Raw genomic sequence first — 26,974 nt, forward strand, 5'->3', positions numbered from 1 at the left:
CTCTTTGTAGGGCCTCCTCATCTCTCCTACCCACATCATTATGGACCACGAAATTTGGCTGCTTACCCTCCCTCCGAAGAAAACCGGGAACTTGATCGGAGATATCTCAGAGAGGCAATACACCATCTGGGATACTCAATCTCTTCCATTGAACCTCTTATCTGTTCCCCCAACTATGGAATTCCTTGTCACTAGAGCTCGCCTCTTCTCCTCCCTTCCCTTCTTAGCCACAGGACTGTAAAGGTTAAAACCTTGTGCTTTTTGACTCTTAGTTAATTTTGTGCCCACCTCTTTAAGATACTATTGTTTGTAGTGTTGCCGTAGTGACTATGGTGTAATATGTCATAATATCCACCAGTCCAACAACTTGCTCATCATACGGCATGTGAAGGAAGCATGAGCACAAGAAATTTTTGTCTTTTTAAAAGCTCTTTTTATACATTTTATATCTATCATACAGTAAACACTTTGTTATTCATCGATATGAAGGTCTTAATGAGAAGCTATGCAAATGTTTATCCATTTTATCAACAAATTAAAGCTACTTAAAGTAACAGCCACAGAGTTTGATTTATTGGATTAAAGAGATCAAAATTCGGAATAGCTCATGCTTTTTGAAGTTGATACTTTGAAATTAGGATATATTAGAATAAGGAAAGTGTCATCTACAAGGACCAAACTCCATGCCAGAGACCTGATCACTGTTGTCCCCTCCCCCCCCGCCCCCCACCCCTCACCAGTTTCTAAAATGGTATACTTGTTTATTGAGGGGAATGGCCAATGAATGGATTCCCTGCACTGCCTGCCTGTTCCCTTTCTCTCTCCTGACCGTCATACATCTATCCTCCTCCTGCCTCGTGGATGAGATAGTGTCCCTGTAACTCCAACCGCTCAGTCCAAGAATTCGCCCTGCTCCAGCTCCCTCAACAGCCCTTAAGGTTAGAGCTGGATGAGGTCCTCACCCGGGAAGAGACATACAAGGCAATTGAACAACTGAAAAGTGGCAAAGTAGCAGGTATGGATGGAATTCCCCCCAGAGGTCTGGTAGGTTGGCGGCAAAACTCTGCATGCCAAACTGCATGAGTTTTTCAAGCTCTGCTGGGACCAAGGAAAGCTGCCTCAGGACCTTCGTGATGCCATCATCATCACCCTGTACAAAACAAAGGCGAGAAATCAGACTGCTCAAACTACAGGGGAATCACGCTGCTCTCCATTGCAAGAGTGTCGCCGAAAATTTTCTCCCAGAATCACAGTGCGGCTTTCGCGCAAACAGAGGAACTACTGACATGGTCTTTGCCCTCAGACAGCTCCAAGAAAAGTGCAGAGAACAAAACAAAGGACTCTACATCACCTTTGATGACCTCACCAAAGCCTTCGACACCGTGAGCAGGAAAGGGCTTTGGCAAATACTACAGTGCCTCAGATGCCCCCCCAAGTTCCTCAGCATGGTTATCCAACTGTACGAAAACCAACAAGGTCGGGTCAGATACAGCAATGAGCTCTCTGAACCCTACTCCATTGACAACGGCGTGAAGCAACGCTGCGTCCTCGCACCAACCCTCTTTACTATCTTCTTCAGCATGATGCTGAAACAAGCCATGAAAGACCTCAACAATTAAGACGCTGTTTACATCCGGTACCGCATGGATGGCAGTCTCTTCAATCTTAGGCGCCTGCAAGCTCACACCAAGACACAAGAGCAACTTGTCCGTGAACTACTCTTTGCAGACGATGCCGCTTTAGTTGCCCATTCAGAGCCAGCTCTTCAGCGTTTGACGTCCTGTTTTGCAGAAACTGCCAAAATGTTTGGCCTGGAAGTCAGCCTGATGGAGGACCTCTCCATCAGCCACCCCCCCCCCCCCCCCACATCTCCATCGGGCACACAAAACTCAAAACAGTCAACAAGTTTACCTATCTCAGCTGCATCATTTCATCAGATGCAAGGATCGACAACGAGATAGACAACAGACTCACCAAGGCAAATAGCGCCTTTGGAAGACTACACAAAAGAGTCTGGAAAAACAACCAACTGAAAAACCTCACAAAGATTAGCGTATACAGAGCCGTTGTCATACCCACACTCCTGTTCGGCTCCGAATCATGGGTCCTCTACCGGCACCACCTACGGCTCCTAGAACGCTTCCACCAGCGTTGTCTCTGCTCCATCCTCAACATCCATTGGAGCGACTTCATCTCCAACATCGAAGTACTCGAGATGGCAGAAGCCGACAGCATCGAATTCACGCTGCTGAAGATCAAACTGCGCTGGGTAGGTCATGTCTCCAGGACCATCGCCTTCCCAAGATCGTGTTCTATGGTGAGCTCTCCACTAGCCACCGAGACAGAGGTGCACCAAAGAAGAGGTACAAGGACTGCCTAAAGAAAGCTCTTGGTGCCTGCCACATTGACCACTGCCAGTGGGCTGATATCGCCTCAAACCGTGCATCTTGGCGCCTCACAGTTCGGCGGGCAGCAACCTCCTTTGAAGAAGACCACAGAGCCCACCTCACTGTCAAAAGACAAAGGAGGAAAAACCCAACACCCAACCCACCAATTTTCCTTTGCAACTGCTGCAACCGTGTCTGCCTGTCCCGCATGGGACTTGTCAGCCACAAACGAGCCTGCAGCTGACGTGGACATTACCCCTGCATAAATCTTCGTCCGCAAAGCCAAGCCAAAGAAAAGAAGAAACTCCTATCACCCCCTCTACCTCCTAAATGATCTGAGTTCATCTGACTCTAGCTCCAATTCCTTTAACTTGGCTTGTCAGGAGTTCCAGCTGAATGCACTTCTCACAGATGAACTTCATAAGTAACTAAGCAAATTTTGATAATTGGGGAGTACATCAATTTGTGGAAATTAAATTTTAGCCACTATCATTTAACAAAGGCACTTCCTAATACAAAATCCTCAAGGCAGGACTCTTTCTTTCCCTGCTTCAATTACCTCTCTTTCATTCCAAGGTCATAAGTGGGCTCATTGATTGATGATTGCACAAATGTTTAATTTCATTCACAACTTCTCAGCAAGGCATCCATGCTTGAACATACTCAAGCATGGGCTAGTAAACAAAGAAATATTTGTACCACACAAGTCCCAGGCAAGTAGCATCTCCAATAAATCCACTACCTGTAATATTTAATAGCTTTGCCTTCATAGAATTTCCCAACCTTGATATCACGGCATCACCACTGATCAGCAGATCAAATGGACCTGCAACACAGATACAATGGCAATACAGCAGACCAGACATTCACCTCCAGACATCCCAATGTTTGCCATCATCTACAAGCTTATTACTCACTGTGACAGAATACTCTGCACTTACTGAATGAAAACTCAAATATGACACCAGAAGACGTTAATCTGCTATATCAGTACTCCACCACTTTAAAAATCCACTTGATCTGCCACCCAGAATGCAGTGAGGAGCATCTACAAAATGTGAAGTTATTCACGTAGCCAACTCTGAAAACAAAGACAAAGGGCTCAGGTGCATGGAAACACTGATATCAATTGCACATTTCTCCCACCCAAAAAAGTTGAAAACCATAACGACTTGGAAATAGATATCCATTTTTTTCCTAATGGCTAGAAATCTTTTCCCAAATGTATTGCACCACCAAATTCAGAATAATGAAGTAAATCAATGTGGAAGATAACCACCTTCTTGAGGGCAGTTTAGGAAAATTAACACCTAGATCTCACTAAAAAATTAAAAGGGAATAAAATGTTACATCAACCATTAAAATTTCAATGTCCAGTGCTCGGCTTTCATGGAAGAGAACAATGAGAATTTTGTGATCAGTGGTTAAAGGAAACAAATCTCAGCCTAGAGGCACAAAAGACCACAGATGCTGAAATTTGGAGCAAAACAAACTGCTGGAGGAACTCAGCAGGTCAAGCAGTATCTGTGGGCTACAGTTCAGTATCAGGACTAAAGCTTCATCAGAAATGCAATTAGTTTGATTTATATTTAACTTTAGCTGAGATGGATGGTGGAGGTAGGCAGAACTATAACATTTGAAAGATATTTGGACAGGTACATGGATAGGAAAGGTTTAGAGGAATACGGGCCAAATACGGGCAAATCAGCTAGATCTGTTTCTGTAGTGCAAAACTTTATGGAAATGCAAATCAAACAGTTGCTGCATTCTATAAAATTACACACAAAATCATGCTTGTAAGTGAATTATTTCTGTACAAATGGCAATAACCCAATTTGGCAGGCAACACTGAAATAATAGCAAGTAAAATATCCGAACACTGTACGAGTCTAATCTTGAATGGAAGCTTTAAGTATTACAATTTAAATAGCATGAAATTAGCCTTCCTAATCATGAAAAAAGGTGGAGAATATTTCCCCAGCGACCATGTACGTCAGACAGATTAGGATGGTAGAAAACTTTAATTTACCAATTTAGTCTTCGTGAAAAATTCAAAGGAATTTTAAAGAGCACCGAAGGAGTATTGCAACATTGCTGCAGATATAATCATAGATTTAAAGACTGAAAATATTCATAACAATCAAGTTTGTATTTGCAAAACAGCACAGTATGTTGCTTTGGCAAATCATGGAACAAATTAAGAGATGAGAGAGAACAAATGTTATTAATTATGTCATTCAAATCTTCTCTCACACTCAAGGCCTTTTTTTATGCATGAGTAAATGGCAGAATTACAACTGAAACAGATCCCAAGCATCATCTTCAACACATCAAATATGAAATGACATACAGACAGGAAAGATACTGCTGAATTGCAAAAGTATCTTACACAACTTCAACAAGCTCCTTATGTTGTTTGTCGCCAATCAAGAACTTAAGTTGTGGATATTGGCTCTTATGCAAACTCCTGGCAAGCAATTGTCCACAGTAAGGTTCCACAATATGATAATTCTCAAATTTGGTTGAGGAATAAATATTTGCAAGAACACCATTACATGGTGTCACAGAACCTTTTGGTCCACTCAAGATCACAGATAGAGACTTGATTTTTCATCCTCTGATCATGTTAACATTCCTTCATGGCTGCACTGGAGTATCAACCTAGTTAATGTATGCAAATCTCATGTGGGGTCTGAAAATGGAAGTTTACGTCATCTATGGGATTGCACAGAAAACTATGTTCCTGAAGTTGTGGCAAAATAATGAGCAAACAATGTGGATATTCAATTTAACTGATCAAATAAATTCAAAGCTACCAAGAGATTTAATAATGTTCGAGTTTTGTCATAAAACAAAAGCAAACATGCCTAGCATAGAAAAAAGATTTCTAGAAATTAAGCTATAGATGTTGATAATGATAATGAGTTTGTCATACACATTGTACAACATATAAATCCACCAATTTTTTTTCTTATTACAGCTGAACAGGCAGTACTTGTAAAGAAAAGCTAGAATAGTAAACACATTGAATTAAATTAAATGAAACAATAATACACTAGGTAATAAAAAAAATCAGTTATATGCAAAACGGTGACTTGCAATAGAGTGCATACTGTCTGTTTGCTATCAGAGCAGTTTATGATTCGTGTACCAAGAGTCTAATAGGTGTTAAAAAGAAAGAGTCCTTGAATCAAGAAATAAAAATACAAATGCTGGAGATACTCAGCAGATATTGCAGCATCCATAGGAGAGACATTACCGAAGTTTCAGACCCGAGTCTTTCTTCAAGGCTTCTCCCCAGCCTTTTAATTCAGACACCTCCCTGCTTTTTACTTGTACCTTGAAAAAGGGCTCAGGTTGAAATGTCAGTTATATCTTTACCTCCTATGGATGCTGAGTTCCTCCAGCAGTGTCTGTGGATTTTTGTGTTTCATTTGACCCAAGATATAGTGGTATTTCAGGCTTCTGCACTTTCTGCCCTAAAAGTGTGACCAGGATGATGAGCTCCTTTGTGATGTTAGCTGCCTTCTTGAGGCAGTGTCTCACGTCAGATGTTTGCAATGGATGGGTGATCAGCACCTGTGATAGACCTGGTTATGTTTGCTACCTTCTGCATTCCTGGACGGTTGAATTGACAAAACAGGCTGTGATGCAAGAAGCCAATATACTTTCCACAGTGCACCCAAAGAAGTTTGATAAAGTATCTGATGACATGCCAAATCTCCTCAGAAGTTTTGTTGTGTCTTCTTCACTGTTGCTTTTATGTGCTGTCTCCAGGAAAGATCATCTGAAATATGGACACGAAAACTTGAGGCTTTGACTCTTTCCACCTTTTTCCCATCGATGCACACCGGTGTGTAATTCCCTCAGCCTCTCTTTTCTAAAATCAACAATAAGCTCCTTGGTCTGGATACTGTTACATGTCAGATTTGTAACCTGATTCTCAATATCTATCCTGTATTCTGACTCATCATTTGTAGATATTCAGTCAACAACAGTGATGTCATCAGCAAATTTGTAGGAGCTGAACTACACAGTCATGGGAATACATATAAGACTGAACATGCAGACTTGGGGTTCCTATGTAGAATGACAGAGAAAAGGTGATTTTGCCAATCCACATTGATTGGGAATTTCCAATGAGGAAGTCAAGGATTCAGTTGCATCAGGTTGGATGTCATTCCTCGGCCTTTTAGCTCAGTGATGAGTTTTGTCGGTATGATAGTGTTGAATGCCAAGCTGTAGTCCATGAACAACAGTCTGATGTAGGTGTTTCTGTGGACTTGGTGATCTAACAAGGCATGTTGAGCCAGCAAAATGGCATCACCTGTTGACCTCTTGTGACAATAGACTAAATGAATTGGGTCCAGCTCCTTAGCTCCATCACCTATCAAAATACTTCTTCATGTCGACATCATTTCTACGAGCCAAACATCATTGAAGCGCGTCACCTTGCTCTTTTTGGCCATTGATAGCAAAGAGGAACCAGAGGCTGGAGGGACATGTGAGGGTCCTTAATAATTTTTCTCCTTCAAAGAGAGCATCAAAGGCATTGAACTCATCTAGAACAGCTGTATCGCTATTGATGATATTGCCTTGTTTCATCTGTTAAAATGTAAAGGCATGAAAGCAACACCACAGCTATCTGTTTCAATTGATTTCCTGCTTTGATAATGATGAGTTTATTTTCTTACACACCAGTAAAATCTACATATGCACTGAAATTCTTACTTATTGCAGCCAACACAGAAAGATAATTAAAAAGATAGATAATAAATATTCAGTTACAGAAGTTCAAGAGAAAAAATAACATTTCAATAGTGCAGACAGGTCTTTTTGTAGTTTATGATTAAGGTAGTAATGTGTGGTTCAGAGCCAGATACCTGTTGGAAAAATTACTTGTGCACCGAGAGTTGCTGGACTTCAAGCTTCTGTACTTTCTTCCCCCAGTAAAGTAAGCTGCAAAGAAGAGAATGTGACCAAGATGATGATCGTCATTTATGATGTTGGCTGCTCTCAAGACAGCACCTCACACAGTGAATGGATGATTTTAGGTTGTAATGGACCGGGCTATATTTGTTACCTTCCATGCTCCTGGGCACTCAAACTACCAAACCAGGCATGAGGAAACTAGTCAGTGCACTTGTAGAAGTTTGTAAGATTATTCAACGGTATGCCAAGTCTCCTCAGACTTCTTTGAAAGTAGCTATGTTGGTCTGCCTCCTCACAGTTGCCACCAGGAGAGGTCCTCCAATATATGGAATCCCAGGAACTTTACAATACTCACTCTCTTCACCTCCGTCCATCAGTGCGGACAGATAAGTGGTCCCTCTGTCTCCCCTTCTGAAAATACACAATAAATTCCTTGGACTTAATGACATTGAGAGCAACTTAAATCAGCCTAAAGGCTTGATAAACATAGCCAAGCTAATTGCAGATTGTTAAAGCCAACATTTAAATATTTAATGCAAGAGATTCATACATTAATCACACAATGAAGAATTTTAGTTCTTTCATAATACAATTTCACAATACAATTAAGAGGTGCCATCTGTTGAAACACATGAGGCTCCTACAAATTTTGTCCATTAAAATCAAGTAGGTTGGGGCTTCTAACAAGTTTTTTTTTAATGGGTGACTTGAAGTTTCCAGGAGATGGTGTATTTCAAATTTGGACTTTTGATTTTTCGACAAAAATTCTTGTGGTTGGGGGGAAAAATCAGCTTGTACAAGAAATCTATGCCTTCCAAGATTTTGAACTATATATCAGCATTATTTTATTTTATTTTTTTAATCTTGATTTTGAAAAAAATGTAAGAATCTTCATTTTTTGACATCAATACTAACCAAAATTGATAATAATCTACAAGGTCATCATTGTTCTTAAAATATACAGAAATTTCTTTATAAAAAGTTAATTTGTACACACAGAACAGCATCACTAGTTGTAAATGGAGCACTTCCTTCCAAGTCAGCTTTCAATATTTACATTTAAATTAAATTGATCTAGCACGGTAACAGGCACATCCAGCCCATGAACCAATGCCGCAAAAATACACCATGTGACCAGAATAATCTGGAAATACAAAAATGAGTACTGTACTATTATCTTCACTTTAGACTTATTTTTAAAGGAGGGATTTTGCTGTCAACATAAATTGTTGCAAACTTAAAAGCCAACAAAATCTCTCATACCTTTGCATTATTTTACAACACATTTTACTCAAATCCTTCATCGTCATCTGTAGATTGCACATTCAGTATAGCAAAAACAGAATTGATCTTGTTTTGTTTTGTCCTTCAAAAATCAAACCTTGCATTTATACCATCACGAACATTTCTCTCATCTTCATCTTCCCAGATATCTTCTTCTATTGGTTTATCAACTTTGCCCTCAGTTTGTATTCCAGAACTTATAAGAGCAAAAGATTCACTCACAAAGACTCTACACATGGGGCATTGTTTGAAGTAAGTCACACAACAGTCACACAAACATGCATGTCGACAAGGCAGTAGAACCCAGTTCACAGGAGCATTCTGGCAAACAACACAATCTTTGCTGCTTTCTTTCCGCAAGTCAAATTCTTCTTCTACAGTGCCAAATTTTTCCAGAAGTTTTTTGTCCATGCCGTCGGGTTCTGATGGCATCTCTGCACGCAAGCTGTTATCATCAGCGGATACAAAAAGTTTCTGGGCAAGAAACATTGGATCATTAAAACCAAGGATATTATTAGGCAAATAATATAGCAATTAATATAGCCAGAGCAAATTAATCTTTCATAAGATAAAGGACAAAAGTTGGCCATTCCGCCCATCGAGTCTGCTCCGCAACACCACCCTGAGCTAAACCATTCTCACTTCCAACGAGGGATCCAAACACCTTTTAAAACTGAAGCTTCAATTCACTTATACTTCTCATCCAGTTCACTGCATTCAATGTTCATAATGTAATCTTCCCTAATTTTGAGAAATCAAATGCACATTGTGTAACTGATTTGTGGAGCATTTATATTTAGTGATCCTGAGCATCCAAATATCTACCACTATTTCCCCATCTCATCTTGATCTGACCCTTACAATTAGGTCCAGAGACACTTAAGGAACAATACATCTTCTGTCATCTGACTCTATATCAAATTATAATGGATTCATTCGTACTGTCTGCATCAGAACTGGCCATTTCCACATATTATCATTTGGCTCTATTTTTCTTATCTTACCAAAAGTCTAGCCTGGTGGACATGTTCCACACTCTTGCTCTTAACAAAGTAATACAACTTGATCCTACCTGCTACTCTAACTATCTCATTAAGCTATTTTATTTTACCTCCGAGATATTCTCTTTATTCTTCTTGTTCCTCCATGACATTCTGTTACTGAAAGCAAACTTGTTTTTTCTTTATTTCTCCCAGATGTGAATATTAACTATTTCTCTTTACAGATACTGCTTGACCTGCTGAGTTTCCATCATGTCTTTATTTCATGCTTCTATTAATTATCCACACTGTTACCAAATTTCCCATTGAGCCCTGCAGCAAAACATTAGTTGCATTTGGGGGAAAGAGAGGTTTAGATTGAATCAGCATAGATTGGCATAAAAATAGTGATTCAGTGTCCCTGTTAAATCTGAATGCTCAAGTCATTTTACTTAAATGCTTTAAGTAAATGACTTTTTTTCCCCAAATCCATTTAACTAGTAAAAGGCAAACTTAACGCTTTTAAAGTTTGTGACAACTATCAAGTCAGCAATGGTTCTTTTGTTTTTTTTTCCAGGAGAAAGGCCAAAGGATATATTGTACAACATCTAAATCACTGTTCAGGCCAAATCTGGCTCATCCATGCCTGAAGCACAACGAATGAATTTGTCCAGATCTCCATATCTGGAAAAAGTCAAGGCAACAAGCTAGGATAATAAAGTGCATTGTTGTTTATTGTGCCTAATAACTTATTTAACATATATATTATCACCAAAATCATAATAATCTTTTGGGGAAGTAATTCAGAAGCAGGAATAAAAACTGACAAGGTGCATAATTGGGAGGGTAGCATACAGAGATACTTAAAAATATTCATAGCAAGAAAGTTATGAAAAAAAATCAAGAAAGAAGACAAGACTTGGTTAGCAGTTAGATTACATTGTGAACAGAGATTTTGGTACATAAAGACACATACAACATTATTCATGCCCTTCATTGAAAAACAAAGCAGCACAAATATCTTTTTTTTGGAAGGAAAAGACAGATGAGCAGGAAAAGATGGGCAGAAGAAGGAAAATAGGTGGAAAATTTAAAAGTTAACAGGAATTTGGAATAATTGAAGGCAAGGATAGGTCACATCTTTGAAATGGTTATTAATTCTTATTGATTTGTTTATTTTTTTGGAGGTCAAATCAGGCCACTGATCCTTTACACAACATTTGCTTAATTTACCTTAATGCACTGATAATTCATATTTTTCTGAAATATTTTTGGAACCATTTGAGTGCATTAGCAAGTGGCTCAAAAGCTAAAGGCGGAGATCTCCAGCTCAACAACTTCTTGGTTTATATTTATTTTGTTTGTAGCAGCAGTAAAAGTTAGTCTCTTAGGACCCCAGGTCTTTGAAACATAAGTCACCAAACTCATCATTACTGCCAGTTTCATTATGAAAGTGATCAGAAATCACCTTCAGTGTTGTGCTGTCATTCCAATAGCCCAGCACTATGTGCTTCTAACATTTATTCACTTTTCCTGACTCAATCGGAATATTTTGGAATAAAGAATTCTACCATTTTTTGCTATTTTATCTGATGCCTTAATTTCAGTTTACCATTTTCTACTGTGTACAGAGAATGCAATTTTTTAAAAATCCTTTGCAATTCCACTTGTCACAACAGGTGAAATAGCTAATAGAAAGAAAATCTTACCTTAAGGTCATATATCTGACCCTGGGCAGTCAGTAGATACTGGTACAAGATTCGACATGCAAGTTTGTATTTCTCATCAGGAACATGGATTATTGTTACCATTGAAATCTAGTGATACAATTGTAAGCATTCAGTGATTATGCTTAGAAATAGCAATGGGAAAAAAAGTTTCATTTCATCCCCCAGTTTTAAATCAAACCATTTCTGGAGAACAGGGGCGGCACTGCTAGCACAACGCTGTTACGGTGCCAGCGTCCTGGATTCGAATCCAGTGCTGTCTATAAACTACTCATACATTCTTCCTGTGTCTACATTAGTTTCCTCCCACTGTTCAAAAATGTACTGGGGTTGTCAGCACAGGCACAGGGCCAAAAAGGCCTGTTACCATGCTGTGTGTCTAAATTTACATTTTAAACCTTAGAACATTACAGCATTTGCCAACCCAGATATACCTTCCAAAAAAAAAATGAAACCCTCCGAGACCACAGGAGAGCACAATTGACTGAATCTATGACGGATAATGAAGGAAAAGTACCCTGTAACTCCTCTTGCAAAGCTTACAAGTACAATGACTGCAACTTTAGACTATGCTCTTTTGTTTCCTCTAACGCAGTGATTTTCAAACTGCCCCCTAAACTCATATTCCACCTTAAGCAATCCCTATGCCATAAGTGCTCTGTGATTAGTAAGGGATTGCTTAAAGTGGTATGTGGATGTAAAGAAAAAGTTTGAAAACCACTGTTTTAATCGTACCTAATTGGCTCATTATGTGCACAGTTCCAAAGGAAATAGGCTAATGACAATTTTTCTCAAGCAAATATTTCTGTAACAATTGGGTCTAGAGCAGTGGTTCTCAACCTTCCCTTCCTACCACTTTAAGCAATCCCTTACTAATCACAGAAAGAAAATGGCATACGGATTGCTTAAGGTGGAATGTGAGTTTAGGGGAGCAGTTTGAAAACCACTGCTCTAACTGAACATTTGCGATAGGATTTTAAATTAACCATCACAGCAAAGCATCTTGGAGTAATGCAATAGTAGAACCAAATTCTAGAAAGTGTCCAGAAGACAAAGTATACTGCAAAGGCTAAATAGAAGAAGCAACAGAAAATAATGACCAAGATCCAGCAGCCTCTGAAGAGTGAGGCAGAGAGAGAGAGAGAGAGAGAGAGAGAGAGAGAGAGAGAGAGAGAGAGAGAGAGAGAGAGAGAGACACAGAGAAATAAAATTAATGTCTCACAGCAACCCTACATGTTAACTTGGTTCTAGGCTGTCTGACCTAGAGGAGCATGCATTTCATTTATCTGCAGGCTGGCATTCTGTTTGTGATAACTGTGTCAACTGAAAATAACCTTTTAAGCGACACAATTCAAAATGCTATTCTGTTTAAAGAAAAGTTTTCTACCTGTCAAAAAGATCCACTTACAATTTCATAAATGTCCCGATTTTCTTCTTCTGTTAGTGTTAACAACGCTACTAATGGATATCGTGCTCGAGGAAGATTTCCAAAATCTTTAATCGCTAAACATTCAGGAAGCAGTGAGAATTTTTCATCATCGCTTTCTTTCTCAACTCTAGGCCTAAGTGTTAAAGAAAGTAAAACAGTATCCTAAAATTGTGTTGTATATATAAATAAGATGCTACTTCCTTAATTATGACATTACAAAAGTCTCAAATTACTAGTTTTAGTTCTCAGCACTTTCTAAATAAAGTTGGAAAATATTTAAAACTTGGGTCAGAGTATTGCACAAGGTGCAAACAGTAATTCCTCAAAATCCACAAAACAATCCACTAATGATCCATCTCACCAAAAAAAATTAAAAGTTCAAATGTATTGTCAAGACAGAGTACATATATGACATCTCATACAACCCTGAGATTCTTTTTCCTACAGGCCAGGCATAATTTCTAATTATTGGTAACTGTACACCATACTCAAGAAAGAAAGGTACACAAACTGACCATGCAAATGCAGAAAATATGCATTAATAAATAATGAGCAAAGTAGGAGTCCTTAAATGAGTCCCATTGTTCAGGAGTCTGATGGTTGAGGAAAACCTGGAATACGAGTCCTGTGGCACCTATACCTCTTTCCTGAAGGAAGCAGCGAGAACAGAGCATATCCTGGGTACTGTGGATCCTTGACGATTACTGCTACTCTCAGACGGCAACATTCCATGTAGATGTTCTTGATGGTGTGGGGGGTAGAAAACTATTCACAATTCAGTATTAGAAATCATTGATTTTCTTATTAAAAAGCATCCTTGGGCCACATATTATTGTGAGGAAACAGTTTTAAATTCCATGCAAAATATCAATGCACCTCAGCCAAGAGCCACTGTCATTTGTTAAGGGAGGCAAGTGCCATATAACAAGCTCTTGGCTTGGATATGCCAGAAAATATCCCTTTTCATTGCTTTAATTTTCACCCAAATTGAACTAATACTTGAGCCAGGTAAATACCTTTCAATTCAATGCACTTTTTTTCCTCATTGACCTACTATGCTATGATTAGCTTATGTATTCTAAAACTGCTAAAATTCAAAACTGTGATAGATATATAGCAGAACTTTGACTTGTTTATCAGTAATAAAAAGATACGGAAATTCATCTCGATGGAGATATTCTTTGTCAATTGCTTCTTCCAGTTTCTGTGGCATCTTTATTCTGAAGCAGTAAAGATGTTTCTGTAATCCTTCATGGAGTTTATGAACACTGCATCCCCAATAGATAGTCAAAGTACATTTCTCTATGCAGTGAGATTTGAGGGTTATTCCACCTGCAATGCAAAGCAGATTTGTATTTAGGAATCAAAATAAAAAACCCAGTTCAAAATATTCTATTCAGTTGAAAATAACATCTTTGAATGTTCTACTTGAAAAGAGAACAATTTTTTTTTAAATTACTAGAATACAACTTTAAAAAAAAATTAGAATACTGCACAAGTACATTTTCATTGTTTTAATAAGGAGTCAGCAAGAATGATTTAAGGAAAACAAGGAAGGTTTTAAAGTTAGGGAACAGAAACAGGAAGAAGAATGGACAAAAATTAACGTGGAATCCAATAGCAATTTTGAATAACACGTGTAGCGAAATAAGACTCAGAGTTCTACAGCACAGAAACAGGTCCTTCAGCTTGTCAATGACACCAAGCTGGTCCCATTTGTCTGTTCATCCTATATTCTACCAAAGGTTTGCTTCTGTGCACTTTCCAAACATCTTTTAAATGTTATGATTGTACCTGCTTCTATTACTGCCTATGACAGACTTTCCATGTTTCCACAATCCTCTGTGTGAAGGTACCCCTCAGATCTTCCTTTTAAATCTTTCCCCCCCTCACCTGAAACCTATTTCTTCTAGTTTTATATTCACCTTCTCTGGGAATTAAAGGCCAAGTTTATTTAACTTGCCTGTGTTCTTCGTGATTTTACAAACCACTGTAATGTCCCCCTTCAGCTTCCCATGCTTCAGGGAAAAAAATCCCAGCCTTTAAAACCCTACTTTATAATTCAAGCCTATGTTATATTCTTTCACCCTTTCTAGCCTAACAATATCTTTTCAATAGCTGGATGACCAAAATTGCACACAAAACTACACGTGTAGTCTCACCCACCTCTTGTACTATTAAAACACATCCCTGCACTTGTATTTAATGCTCTAACCAATGAAGGCAAGGACGCCAAACAATTTCTTCACTACCCTGTCTACCTACAACACCACTTTTATGGAACTGTGTCCTGTAACCCACTTCTCTTGGTTACACACCATTTTCTAGCATCCTACCATTCAGCGTGTAAGCCCTGTCTGGCTTACAAAATACAACACCTCATGCGTGTCAGAGTCAAATTCCATCTGTCATTCCTTTGCCCACTTTCTCAGTCATTTAGATCCTGTTGTAATCTTAGATAAAGAGAGATAGATAGTTAGATAGCACCAACTTATTAACCATACTAGCTCAGTTGTCATTTGTATCAACATCTTTGTTGACAAACAGTGGACTCAGCACCAATTCCTATGGCACACACTGGTCACATGCCTCCAATCTGTGTAACCCCCTCCACCACTACACTGTTTCCCACTATCAAGCCCCTGAGATGTACCCATCTTAAAGTGTTTTAATATCTCCAATGTCTCTTCTGTAACCTGGACTCTCTTTGAGACATCACTATTTATCATATGCACTAACAGCTATTTCAAAAACCGTAGCAATGGTAAAAATAGAAAGTGAAATTGAGCAGATGGGGAAATACAGGAGAACAAGGAAATTGTACCAATTTACAGAAACAAGGTCAGAAACCCAATAATGGCTTCTGGAGTTAAATAGGAAAGTTGAGACGCTGTGATTGTTGCACAAAAAAGTGCTGGAGAACCTCAGCAGGTCACACATCATCCATAGGAAGTAAATTACCAGTAAAAATGGAAATCTCAAGGCAGAAATTTAGTTCACTCTTCCAGTCAGTAATGGGTTTAAAAACAAATAAGCTCTTTAACTACCTTTATTATTACTTATTTTTTTTTAAATTTAGGTGTTTGTTGGAAAGTAAACCCTCATTTCATGTCTTATTAAATAATATTCAACCATCACACCACCAACCCTCAGACTTTTTGTTTCAATGAGCTTCTCACCCCACCCAGGCAAGTCAAACTCTTCATCTGTTGGATCAATCAAGTGAACACTTGCTCCATTACCGCCAAAGTACATCCTTTCTAGAGCTGGAATCCTTTTCAAGTACTTAAACTGTACCTGCATACTAAATTTGTTTCCTACGAAGATAACCTTGCATTATACTTTCATGTATCATTTTCCCCCTCCTTTTCCAACATCTTTTTCTTACACTGTACCTTCCTCCTGGTTTACTTTCCTTTCTAACATCAATATATTTAGGCATTTCTAGATTAAGAATTTTGGTGTGTGGCCATTTTTAATAAGGCAACTGTGCCTTCGTTCATTCTGAATAATGGCATTGAATGTCGTGCATTTTACACTTACAATTATGCAAAAAATGAAAACAATAGAAATTAGAATAGGTGAACCAGTGAACAACTTAAAGGAGTATTTCAGAGATGACAACATGATTATATCCAAAAATTTGGAGATAAATATTAAAATCCATGCTCAATGTGACTTGACCAAGGGGTTTGCTGAACTTGGGGTTGCACACATAGCTAAATCAGTTGACCTTGATAAGCTAAAACAAAATGCAGATGCTGACAAACAAAAAGAAAATGTTGGAAGCACTCAACAGGTTTTAAGCAACATGTAAAGAAAGAGGAGAAATAGGGTTAATGTTTAAGGTCAGACATTTTGTCAGAACTGGAAATAAGGTTGATAAGCATGAAATGTTACATCAGCTTGCACTGCTAGAATGAAAGAACAAGCCTACATATCAGACTTGAATAAATATCTCTGCTCACGGTTTAAGCACTTTATGTGTAAAGGTTGAGACAATTTTGCCAGGAACTAAACATTAACAGATCTGGAGACAAGAGACTGCAGAACTGTAAGTATTTGGTGGGTGAAACAGCATTAATGGGAGAAAAAAATAATTGTTGCCTCTTCAGGTTGTAACCCTTCATCAAGACAGTTTATTATAATTTTATAATTGGAAATTATAAAATTGTACATACTACAGTTTCCATTACATAAAAGCAAGTGGTGAAAATTGTCCACAGATCAGCTATCAAAAAATGTCTATTTTCAAAAGATAGCAAGATTAATAAAAAACAGTCCCACTGAACAAATATGTAAGGTGTTGATGCTAGCCTCCGTACCATTAAATATTAAAAAACATGCTTGTTGGTGCTGTGTACAACACCAAAACAAGGCTGGCACATGCAGGTCTAAATTGTTGGTGATATTGAAGACAGCTCAGCCTCGTACCTTGCAGGAAGTGAAAGCATCACATGTAACACTGTCTGGATCTCCAAAGAACGGATGACTAGTTTGATGATCACTGTGGAAGAAACTCAGGAACCTTGCCATAAAATAGGACTGTCGAAGAACTGCAGGACTTTCCTCCTGGAGACACAAGAGATTGTAGATATTGGAATTTGGAGCAAAAATAACCTGCTGGAGGAACTCAGTGGATTGAGCAGCATCAGTGGGAGAAAAAGAATTTCCACGTTTAGGGTCAAAACCCTTCATGACAGAGTGTGCAGAGAGGCCAGTGTAATGAGGATGGGGGCCAGGACAGGATTGGTGAACTATGCATGGGTGAAAATATGATGGACAGATGGGGAGTTGACAGGAGGAGTTGAGAGCCAGAAGTAGTCAATTGCCAGGTGTCATTCAAAGTGTGGGGGATGGGGGGGGGGGGGGGGGGGGGGGAGGAAAGAGTAAAGTTATTTTTAAAAAAAGGAACAGGTCAAGGAGAACAGTTACACAGTGCAAGGTTTGTGGGTGATAAGTGGAAACAAATACTATCAGTACTAGAATCTGATAAGAGGGTGATTAAATGGAAACTATTTGGGAAGAGCAGAGGGAAAGATGGCACCAATGGAAATGAAAAGGAGAGTTCCTGTTGGTCATGTGTGGTTAGAAGGGGAATGAGAATGGGTGGACAGGAAGAACGGGGGAAAAGAACAGAAAAGACTGACTAAAGAGAAGGAACTCGTTACCTGAAATGGGAAAATTCATTTTACTGTAGATTCTACAGGTGAAATATGAAGGGCTGTTCCTCTGGTTTGCACTGGGCCTCACTCTAACAGTGGAGAGTGCAAAGGATGGACCGACTGGTACAGGAATGGGAAAGGGAATTGAAAAGGCATGCATCTGGATTTTCCTCCTCTACAATTGTTCTGCTTATCCAGATGCTGATACAACTAGAACACCAGATTGGTTCTCATCTCCCTCCCCCCACCACCCCCATCCCTCTGCCCCAACCCACATGATCCTTCCTTCCTTCATTGATCCACCTATTAGCTGAGGAATTAATGCATCACCTAGTTGGATCCTGTTCACCTGCTGATGGATTATAAACATGATAAACATGCATGGATTAGCGAAATAACAATGATAATTAATAACATTGAAAGCTAACATACCCATTTCCAAGATTAAATGGAACTCATGAATGATGGATTTGAAAGTTAAAGCTTTCTAGTTGGAAAGTGCACACAGAATTGTAGCAATTCTGAAATTGGAATATTGAAGCATCTGTAATCTGACAGATAGAATCCAAAAGGCTGCCACATGTCCATACAGAAGCTGGATAGGAAAGATTTAGAGCAGAGGTTTTCAAACTGTCCCCCCAAACTCACATTCCACCTTAAGCAATCCCTATGCCATAAGTGCTCTGTGATTAATAAGGAATTGCTTAAGGTGGTATGTAAGTGGAATGAATAAGTTTGAAAACCCACTGGTTTAATTGTACCAAATTGACTCGTTATGTGCGCAGTTTCATAACTCCAAAGGAAATGGACTAATGACAATTTTTCTCAAGCAAAATATTTCGGTAACAATTGGGTCTAGAGTAGTATTTCTCAACCTTCCCTTCCCACACAGAGCACTTATGGCACAGGGATTGCTCAAGGTGGGTGGAATGTGAGTTTGGGGTGGGGAGGGCAGTTTGAAAAAAAAAAATCACTCATTTAGAGGTATGGGTCAAACATGGGCAAATAGGAGGAGCTCAGGTAGGCAACTTGGCAGGCATGAGCTTATTGGGCAGAAGGGCTTGATTCACCCTGTACAACTCCATGAGGTGCTGCACCTTAGCTTGCATTAAAACAGTTCGGGAAGCCATAAACAAGAAAGGGATGAAGAATTTGTTCCAGAGAATGCTTACCAATTAAATTCTTAGCTTCTGTTAACTTTAAAAATTGCAGCATGTGGTATCTACTGCAGCAACACCACTAAATCAATGCACCAGGCACAGTAGTTAGTCAGTAAGAAGGTTTATTCACCCAGGATCGGAAATGGTGTCATCGCGTCCCTGCGACACACACAAAGAGCGCGAGGTTTTAAGTTGAGATGACAGGAGCCCCTCGCCATCTTATGGGTAAGTCCCTAACCGCCCTGTGTGCTGCGATTTGGCCCACGGCATTGTGCGGCCATTCGGCCAGCTGCACAAGCAGCGATTTGACCTGCTACGTTACACCGCTACTCGGCCCATACACCATCCTCCCAGAATCGTTGCCTGAAGGAAATGAACCTGCTGTGCACACCTTTGGTGGATGCCCTTGTCTCCTGACCTGTGGGCAGTGAATAAGGGCGGATTGGTTCAAATGTGCTCATGTGAATCGGTCCATGGTAAACAGTTCAGAATGTCCCCCAGTGTCTGAAGTGTACACAACCCCATCCCTTTTGATCACATGGAAAGGGCCATCATACGGCTGTTGCAATGGAGTTCCTGGGGCTTGTCTGCCTTCACTCAACGTCAACGAACAGGTTATGGGCCCAGAGGAAATCTGCACCCAAGATAGGCTTCAGTTGTGCAGCCTAAATGAAATCCCAATGGAACGCCACCTCCCTTATTTTAATCGTGACGAGTTGCGTGCCAAAGCTGGAATGGAAGTTCCATTCACAGCTTAAAGGGTGGGTCCCTGCCGCTTATGCATCTTTTCGAAGTATGTGGGTGGGACCAAACTGAATTTGGTGCTTGTGTCTACAAGAAATTTGCACTCATGAACTTCGTTGTGGAGATAGAGGAGGTCGGTGCTCATGCCAGCCACCAAGGCCATTACTAGCGGCTGGCTTTGTCGTTTCCCAATGAATTTTCAGGCTTGGCATTGGAGCCATGGTAGATACACAGGGGCACATCTGCGGGCATTTTTCCCCCACCGGCAGTGGTGAAAACACCACTCTCAGTTCCGGTTGGTACGCTCGTCCCTCCTTGTTTTGCAGCTACGGGTGGTGCACAAGGCAAAGGAGCTGTCTCTGCTGAGTACACAGGCTGTATAGGGCGGACTTTTGCCTTGATGTGCAGTAGAGTCTATCAGCCTCCCAGGAATATCATAGCCAGCACCACTAGGCTGAGAAAAAGCTTCTTCCAACATGCTGTGAGGATGCTAATAACTACTAATGAACTACTCAAAGTAACCATCCGAGAGACTACCATTTATTAAACTGTAGCTGGCTGCAACAAGCTATGGCTCTGCAGAGCCTATAGCACAGGAGAGGTTATAGCTGCATGCAGGTTAGCTCAGAAAGAACACGCTGTTCCCAGAAAGAACACCACAAACCCCAGTCAAGTGTAGTTAACACTGAGCTTTATTGGGCTTACAGCCCTGCTTTTATTCTCAAGATGAGAGGCATAGTCAAAGCCCCCTCAACGCTGATTGATGCATTTGCGATCCATTTTTCTTTGTAGGCCAGTTAGGTTCCTTTAGTTGTGGCCAATTGGAAGGCAACAATGTGGGCCTTGTGCAACCTACTGGATCGTCGCGTTCATCCTTCAATTTTGTGAGGCACCCTGAGAGGGCTGCCACAAAACAATATTTATTCACTTTTTTTTAAAAATGCGTATATTTGTCCTGCATACATATTACTTCTCCATGTGTGTGTTAGGTCAGTTGTGCGTTTGCATGTTTTACACCAAGGACCAGGGAATGCTGTTTCTTCAGGCTGTACTTGTTCAATTTGTTGATAATTAAACTTGATTTTTTTTTTAAATACCAACTCAGTTGCAGAGTTTGACAAAGCTGTCGATGAGATGGAGTAAAAATAGTACTGGCAGAAATGGGCAAGAGCTAAATGTTAACCCTACTAATTCAGTGAACTCCACTGTTGATGGAGGAAAACTTGTATAAGGATCCAAATAAACTCCTCAAAATCATACCAACTTTATCAGACTCATTCTTATATCCACTTCCAGAATCAGATTATTGAATATGAAGCTTGATGAAAGTTCTTTATTGCTGTCAACAGTTAACATAATTTGGATAATTTAAGTTTTATCATCTACCTTCTGACCTCAAAAATCTATGAAAAATTCCAGCAGGAAGTAGGTTAGACTTAAAGGATGTAAAGGAGCATTAGGCATAGCAGACAATATCTCGATGCCATGGCACAGATAACAAAGCCCTCTACCAATATGTGATAAGATGCAAAGGACCAGAAAGGTGTGGCTCAAAGTAAAATGCTGTTGAAAAAGGAAAATCAGTTTCCCCTCCCCATCACCAAAAACAGTATACACACCAAGAAGAATTAAATCAAGAAAAAGCCAGAGCAAATCATTTAAATTAAAGGATTGAAGACTAGGGCTAATCCTAAATACGAATCATTTCTCACATAGAAGATAAACCCAAGAGAACTAATACAAGGCCACAAGCTCTTAAACTTCAGAGTAAAAAAAAATCTGATTCCTCAGGTAGCTACTTCTAGTAAGTGACAGCAAGCCAATAACATTTTATCTGAAGTAAACTGCCAACTTAGAAAACAAACAGTCCTTTTGAATGCAAAGCAAAATTATTTTGCTACTCCTGGAGAAGCAAAAGCACAACATAAAGTGGTCAGGCACTACCGTGTCCTCCATAATGTTTGGCACAAAGACTTTTTTTTTTTAATTTCCCCTGTGCTCCACAGTTTTAAATTTGTAATCAAACATTATACATATGATTAAAATACACATTTCAGATTTTATTCATGGTTTTTTGGTTTGACCATGTGTGTATGTTAGTCATGTTTCGTACTTTGTTGAATATCCCTTGCATGTAATTACTGCTTAAAGTCTGTGATTCACGGACATCACGAGATGCTGAGTATATCAGCCAGGCCCCTACTGCAGCTATCTACAGCTCCTGTTCATTTCAGGGGCTTGTCCCCTTAAGTTTTCTCTTCATTATATTATCTGCTTCATTGGATTTTAGATCAGGTGACTGACTTGGCGATTCAAGAAATTTCCAGTTTTTAAACTTTGAAAAACTCCCTTGTTGCTTAAGCAATATGTTTGGGATCATTGTCAATGAGTTTGGAGGCATTTGCTCAAACTGGAGCAGATATATTTCTATCAGAATTAATTTTGTTCCTGCCATCAGCAGTTACATCATAATAAAGTTACATCATAATAAAGTTAAGTGCACTAGTACCTGTGGCAGCCATACATGCCCAGGCCATAAGACCTCCATCACCATGTTTCACAAATGAAGTGTATACTTTGGATCTTGGGCAATGCCTTTACGTCTCCACACTTTGCTCTTACTCTGATACAGGTTAATCTTGATCTCAGCTGTCCACAAGACTTTTTTTCCAGAATTCTGCAGGCTGTTGTAAATAATTCTTGGCAAACTATATAATCTGGCCATCCTGTTTCTGTGGCGAATTCATGGTTTGGATCTTGCAGTGTGGCCTCCGTATTTCTGTTCATGAAATTTTCTGCAGACAGTAGTCATTGACACGTCCGCACCTGCCTCCTGTAGTTTGTTACTGATCTGTCAGACAGGCGTTTGGAGATTTTTCTTCATTATAATGAGTATTCTTTACATCATCAGCTGTGGAGGTCTTCCTTGGAATATCAGTCCCTTTGTGATCATTGAGCTCACCAGTACACTCTTTCTTAATGATGTTCCAGTCTGTTGATTTTGATTATCCTATGGTTTGGGCGATGTCTTTTTCCGTTTTATTCTTATTTATCAGCCTCATAATGACTTCTTTGACTTTCATTGCCACAACTCTGGTCCTCATGCTGAAAATGGCAGCTACAAAGGTGATCAAAAGCTTCAAAGCAAGATTCACATGCAGCAATGAAGCAATTAAACATACCTGAGTAATCACAGTCCCAAACATTACCGAGCCTTGAAATAAAGGGACTAAGTATAAAAAGTGGTGTGATTTCTACATGGTCAAAACAAAATGTATACACATAACCTTGAATAAAATCTGGAACATGCACTTTATCACATGTGATTTGTTCAATTCCAACTATATTATGATCCCAAGGTCCGAGACAAATAAAGGATAAAAGTGCCCTTGCCCAAAATATTATGGAGGTCACTGTCAAGCAAAACTACACAGTTCAACTTAATATTATACAGTTCAAATATTATTTGCGCAGTCAGTATTAAGATTTCACTCTTTATGCAAAGCAGGAAATAAATGGTATCATCTGTCATCACAGTTGAGGCACAAGGTAAAAGACAGACATGAAGTTACATTACCCTGTAAATAAGACACCAAAGCTGAACCAAGATTAGAGAGGGGACTTAGAAAAAAAAATTATGTGGTTCCTCAACAAAATCATGGTGGTCCAAACTGACAAAACAAGTGCATCCAGCAACGAGTTGTTATGGTCAGAGATAGAAGGTTATCTACCAGCTAAATCTAGAATCATCATACCCTTTTAAATTTCAAAGAGAATTACTCAGGAGCCACTGAGAAATGCAAGCTGAACTTAGCTCTATATGCATACACTTTTGACAGAAAGAGAGAAAACAATCAAGCAGAAGTATAAAAATACACAAATGCAAATAGATTATGGCCATCAACATTCCACTTTCATCAAGGCATGGAACCAATTTGTTTACATGCAACTTATAGTGGTACTTCATAGTTGTGAGCCAAGTCCCATCAATTTTTTAAAAATATGAATAATAAAAAGATTAAAGCAACAGTCATAAACACAGGAGTTTGAATCTAGTTTTCAGATTAAGGGTTTCCCATGTGATAAAATGGAAAAATGAATTTCACTAGAATGTATTAAGTTTGCAGGAAGGTATAGGCTCAGTATCACAAGCTGGCATCATATTTTACCAAGAGGACAGTCTCAAAACATAGATAAGATGACATATCAAAATAAGACTCAAACCTCAAACTCAAGTTTACAGTCATGTGCACCATTGTACAGTGAAAAAGTTTGTTTTGTGAGCAATCAAGCTAGTGCATCCATACATTCAGAACAATACAGGATGTAGATGAATTAGATCAAGTGAAACAGACCAAAGGCAACATTATTTTACCACTAGGAAGTTTGTTCAGGTGTCTGATAATGGCAGGCAAAAAATCTGGTGTGGCATGATCTCACATTCACGAGTTATCTTCCCAATGGCAGGATGGTGGAGAGAGTGCGGCTAGGTGGGATGAATCTTTTAATACGTTGGCAACTTTTACAAAGCAGCGGGATGTGTAGAGGGAGTCGTTGGAGGAAAGGGAGATTTTATATTATCTAAGTTGCATTCAGAACTCTCTGTAGTTTCTTGTAGTTTTGGGTGGTGAAGTTTCCACACCAAGCAGTGAGGCATCCTGACAGGATAATTTTCATGATGCATCTGTAGAAGCTGTTGAAGGACACAAGTGACATACCAAATGTTCTAAGGCTTCTGAGAAAGTAGAGGTGCTGCTGCTTGTCTTGGCCATCATATTGATGTGGTTGGTCCCAGCCAGGTTGATGTTTACTCCAAAGAACTTTATGCTATCTGTACCTCAACACAGTTTATGCTGGCAACAGAGTGAACCCTCTTCTGGTAGTCTTTACCAGCTCCTTTGTCTTGTTGACATTGAGGGGGAGGTTGTTGCTTTGGCACCAAGACTCATTATCTTCTTTCTATATACTAACTTGTTGTTTGAGATTAGACCAACAATGATGGTGTCATCTGTGATTTATAGATGGAATTGGAACAATGTTTTGGGTGTATAGAGAGTATAATATGGGGTTGAATATATAGTGCTGTGGAGCATCAGTGTTAAGGGTGATTGTGGAGAAGTTGCTGTCACTCATCCTCTCTGATTGCAGATGTGAATATAATTGCAGAGGCAGGGCTGAGCCCAAGATTTGGGAGTTTGGGTATAGGATTATTTGGCACTACGGTATTGAAGGCAAAACTGTTATTAATGAATAGTTGAATGTCGTTATCCAGATATCCTAGAGCAAGGCTAGAAAGATGGACCTGTTGAAGTGGTAGTTGAAATTGGAATGGGTTAATGAGAGGCTGAGCCATAATTATCCTCTCAAAGCAGTTCACGATGATGGAGGTCATAGCCACTTAAACCTGTTATCACACCTTTCTTCTGCACCACAATGATAGTGGCCTTCTTGAAACAAGCAGGCATTTCTGCCTCTAGCAGGAATAATTTGCATTCCACATCTTCACTCTCATGAAGTCTGATCCATCAACTGCAATTGTGTACAGGGGTCCCTGCCACAACCTTCCCCTTTTCAAACTCAAATCTACATTTTAAAGCTGACAAAATTTCCAGCTAAATTATGGAATGACAGGAAGGACAACATTCCAAGCCACAAAAAAAAATCCACAGATCGAAAATGACCACAATGAAACAAATACAATAATGATAAACCATTCAAGTAGTAGTTGAGAGAGCAACCAACCGCTGACTAGGATTCAATTATAAAAACCAAAAACCTAACTAAAGTCATCAACAAAGATCAGTAAATCCATCTCAGAGTCATCGTTATAGAGGACAGAACAGGCCCTTCAGGCCAAGTCGTTCAGCCTCAATAACTCTGCACTCGTTTATTTGCTTTTTTTTTTAAACTGCAAATTTATGCCCCGGTTTAAATAAATGAGCAACAGCTTCTCGACTCCGAAGAAGCTTCATGATTAAAAGTCTGATTAAGCTTTTGATTACTTTTTGACTGCTTTTCTGTTGGAATATTTTTCTACATTAGGTAGATATTTGGTTCGTGCCCGGTTGTGGGAACAGGAACGGTCTCCTAATTGCTGCAGCCACAGTTCGTTACCTGTAACGGACGCTGTGAGGGGATACATAATCTCCAGGGCGAAAGGGTTTTTCACTTGCACCATTCGCCTCCGCTGCACCCCGGGGCCGGACTCCGTTTCCTCCGAATTCCGAATGATCACCGGAATGTCCCACACAAACCTGATTCGGAAATAAACTTTGCTGTCATTATAAGCAGTGGAGAACCGGAGCCCTTAAACCACAAAGAAAAAGTAATTCCGACACCTACCATCCGAATATGACAGCCGTCGTCACAAAGAAGCAGAGGAAAATGAGTGTTATGTAAAAAAGCGGCGAGTACTCGTACAACATGACCAAAAACACTGCAGCCATTGGCCTCCCAGCAACCGCCAGATGGGAGACAGCAGCTACGGAAAGTGCCGCGGCACAAAACATCCGCCCGCGTCATTCACGCACACCGCTTCATTTCGAAATAGTCAATCCCCACCAGCTCTTGTATTATTTCATTCATTTCATTGGGAACAGTTAGGTCCATAGAATATTACAGCACCGAAACAGGCCACTCCGGCCCTTCGAGTCCATTTCTTCTGCCTAGTCCCACTGTCCATAGCCCCCCCCCGCCCCAGACCTCTCCCATCCACGGACCTGTCCAACTTCTCTTTATTCGGTTCATACCAGATGATGTGTCCAGGCCCAAAACCTTGACTTCCTAAAGATGCCGCTGACCTGCTCACGTTCTGCAGCATATTTGTGTATTACACTCAATTCCCAGCATCTGCAGACTTTCTTGTTTAACTTTACAAGTCTCTTAAAAAGATTCCTGATATTGCTTGTTTTAAACAGTTTGGAGTTTGACATTAATTCTGTGACTACATGACTAAAAACCATCCACTAAAAATCTCTATAGCACCAACTAACAATATACAAAGATAAAACCATATAACAATTTATAGTACAGAAACAGGCCATATCAGCCCTTCTAGTCTGCACCGATTTACATGAAACTCCACTAGTTCCACCTATGCCCATAACCCTCCAACCCCCTCACATCCATGTTCTCATCTAACCTCCTTTTAAATGACAGAACTAACC

General features: G+C 39.6%; 1 protein-coding gene across 5 annotated transcripts; it reads right to left on the minus strand.

Moving 5' to 3' along the window:
* Positions 1-5,348: 5,348 nt before the first annotated feature.
* On the minus strand, positions 5,349-26,275 carry cgrrf1 (cell growth regulator with ring finger domain 1). Of its 5 annotated transcripts, XR_011351360.1 has the most exons (7): positions 26,151-26,275; positions 25,923-26,062; positions 13,894-14,071; positions 12,719-12,872; positions 11,293-11,400; positions 9,715-9,916; positions 5,349-7,730 (listed from the first exon to the last, which is right to left on the minus strand). XR_011351360.1 is itself a non-coding variant. In XM_069916979.1 (6 exons), the coding sequence occupies exons 1-6, from the start codon at positions 26,252-26,254 to the stop codon at positions 7,680-7,682; spliced, it is 735 nt and encodes a 244-aa protein (XP_069773080.1). In that variant the 5' UTR covers positions 26,255-26,275; the 3' UTR covers positions 5,349-7,679. The 5 variants fall into 5 exon arrangements, 4 of the variants coding, with proteins under 4 accessions (XP_069773080.1, XP_069773078.1, XP_069773077.1 ...); XM_069916979.1 differs by lacking the exon at positions 9,715-9,916; XM_069916977.1 differs by lacking the exons at positions 5,349-7,730; positions 9,715-9,916 and adding an exon at positions 7,826-9,077 and having other exon boundaries at positions 12,719-12,866.
* Between the last annotated feature and the right edge of the window lie 699 nt (positions 26,276-26,974).

This window comes from Narcine bancroftii, chromosome 2 (genome assembly GCF_036971445.1).
Source record: "Narcine bancroftii isolate sNarBan1 chromosome 2, sNarBan1.hap1, whole genome shotgun sequence".
NCBI lineage: Eukaryota > Metazoa > Chordata > Chondrichthyes > Torpediniformes > Narcinidae > Narcine > Narcine bancroftii.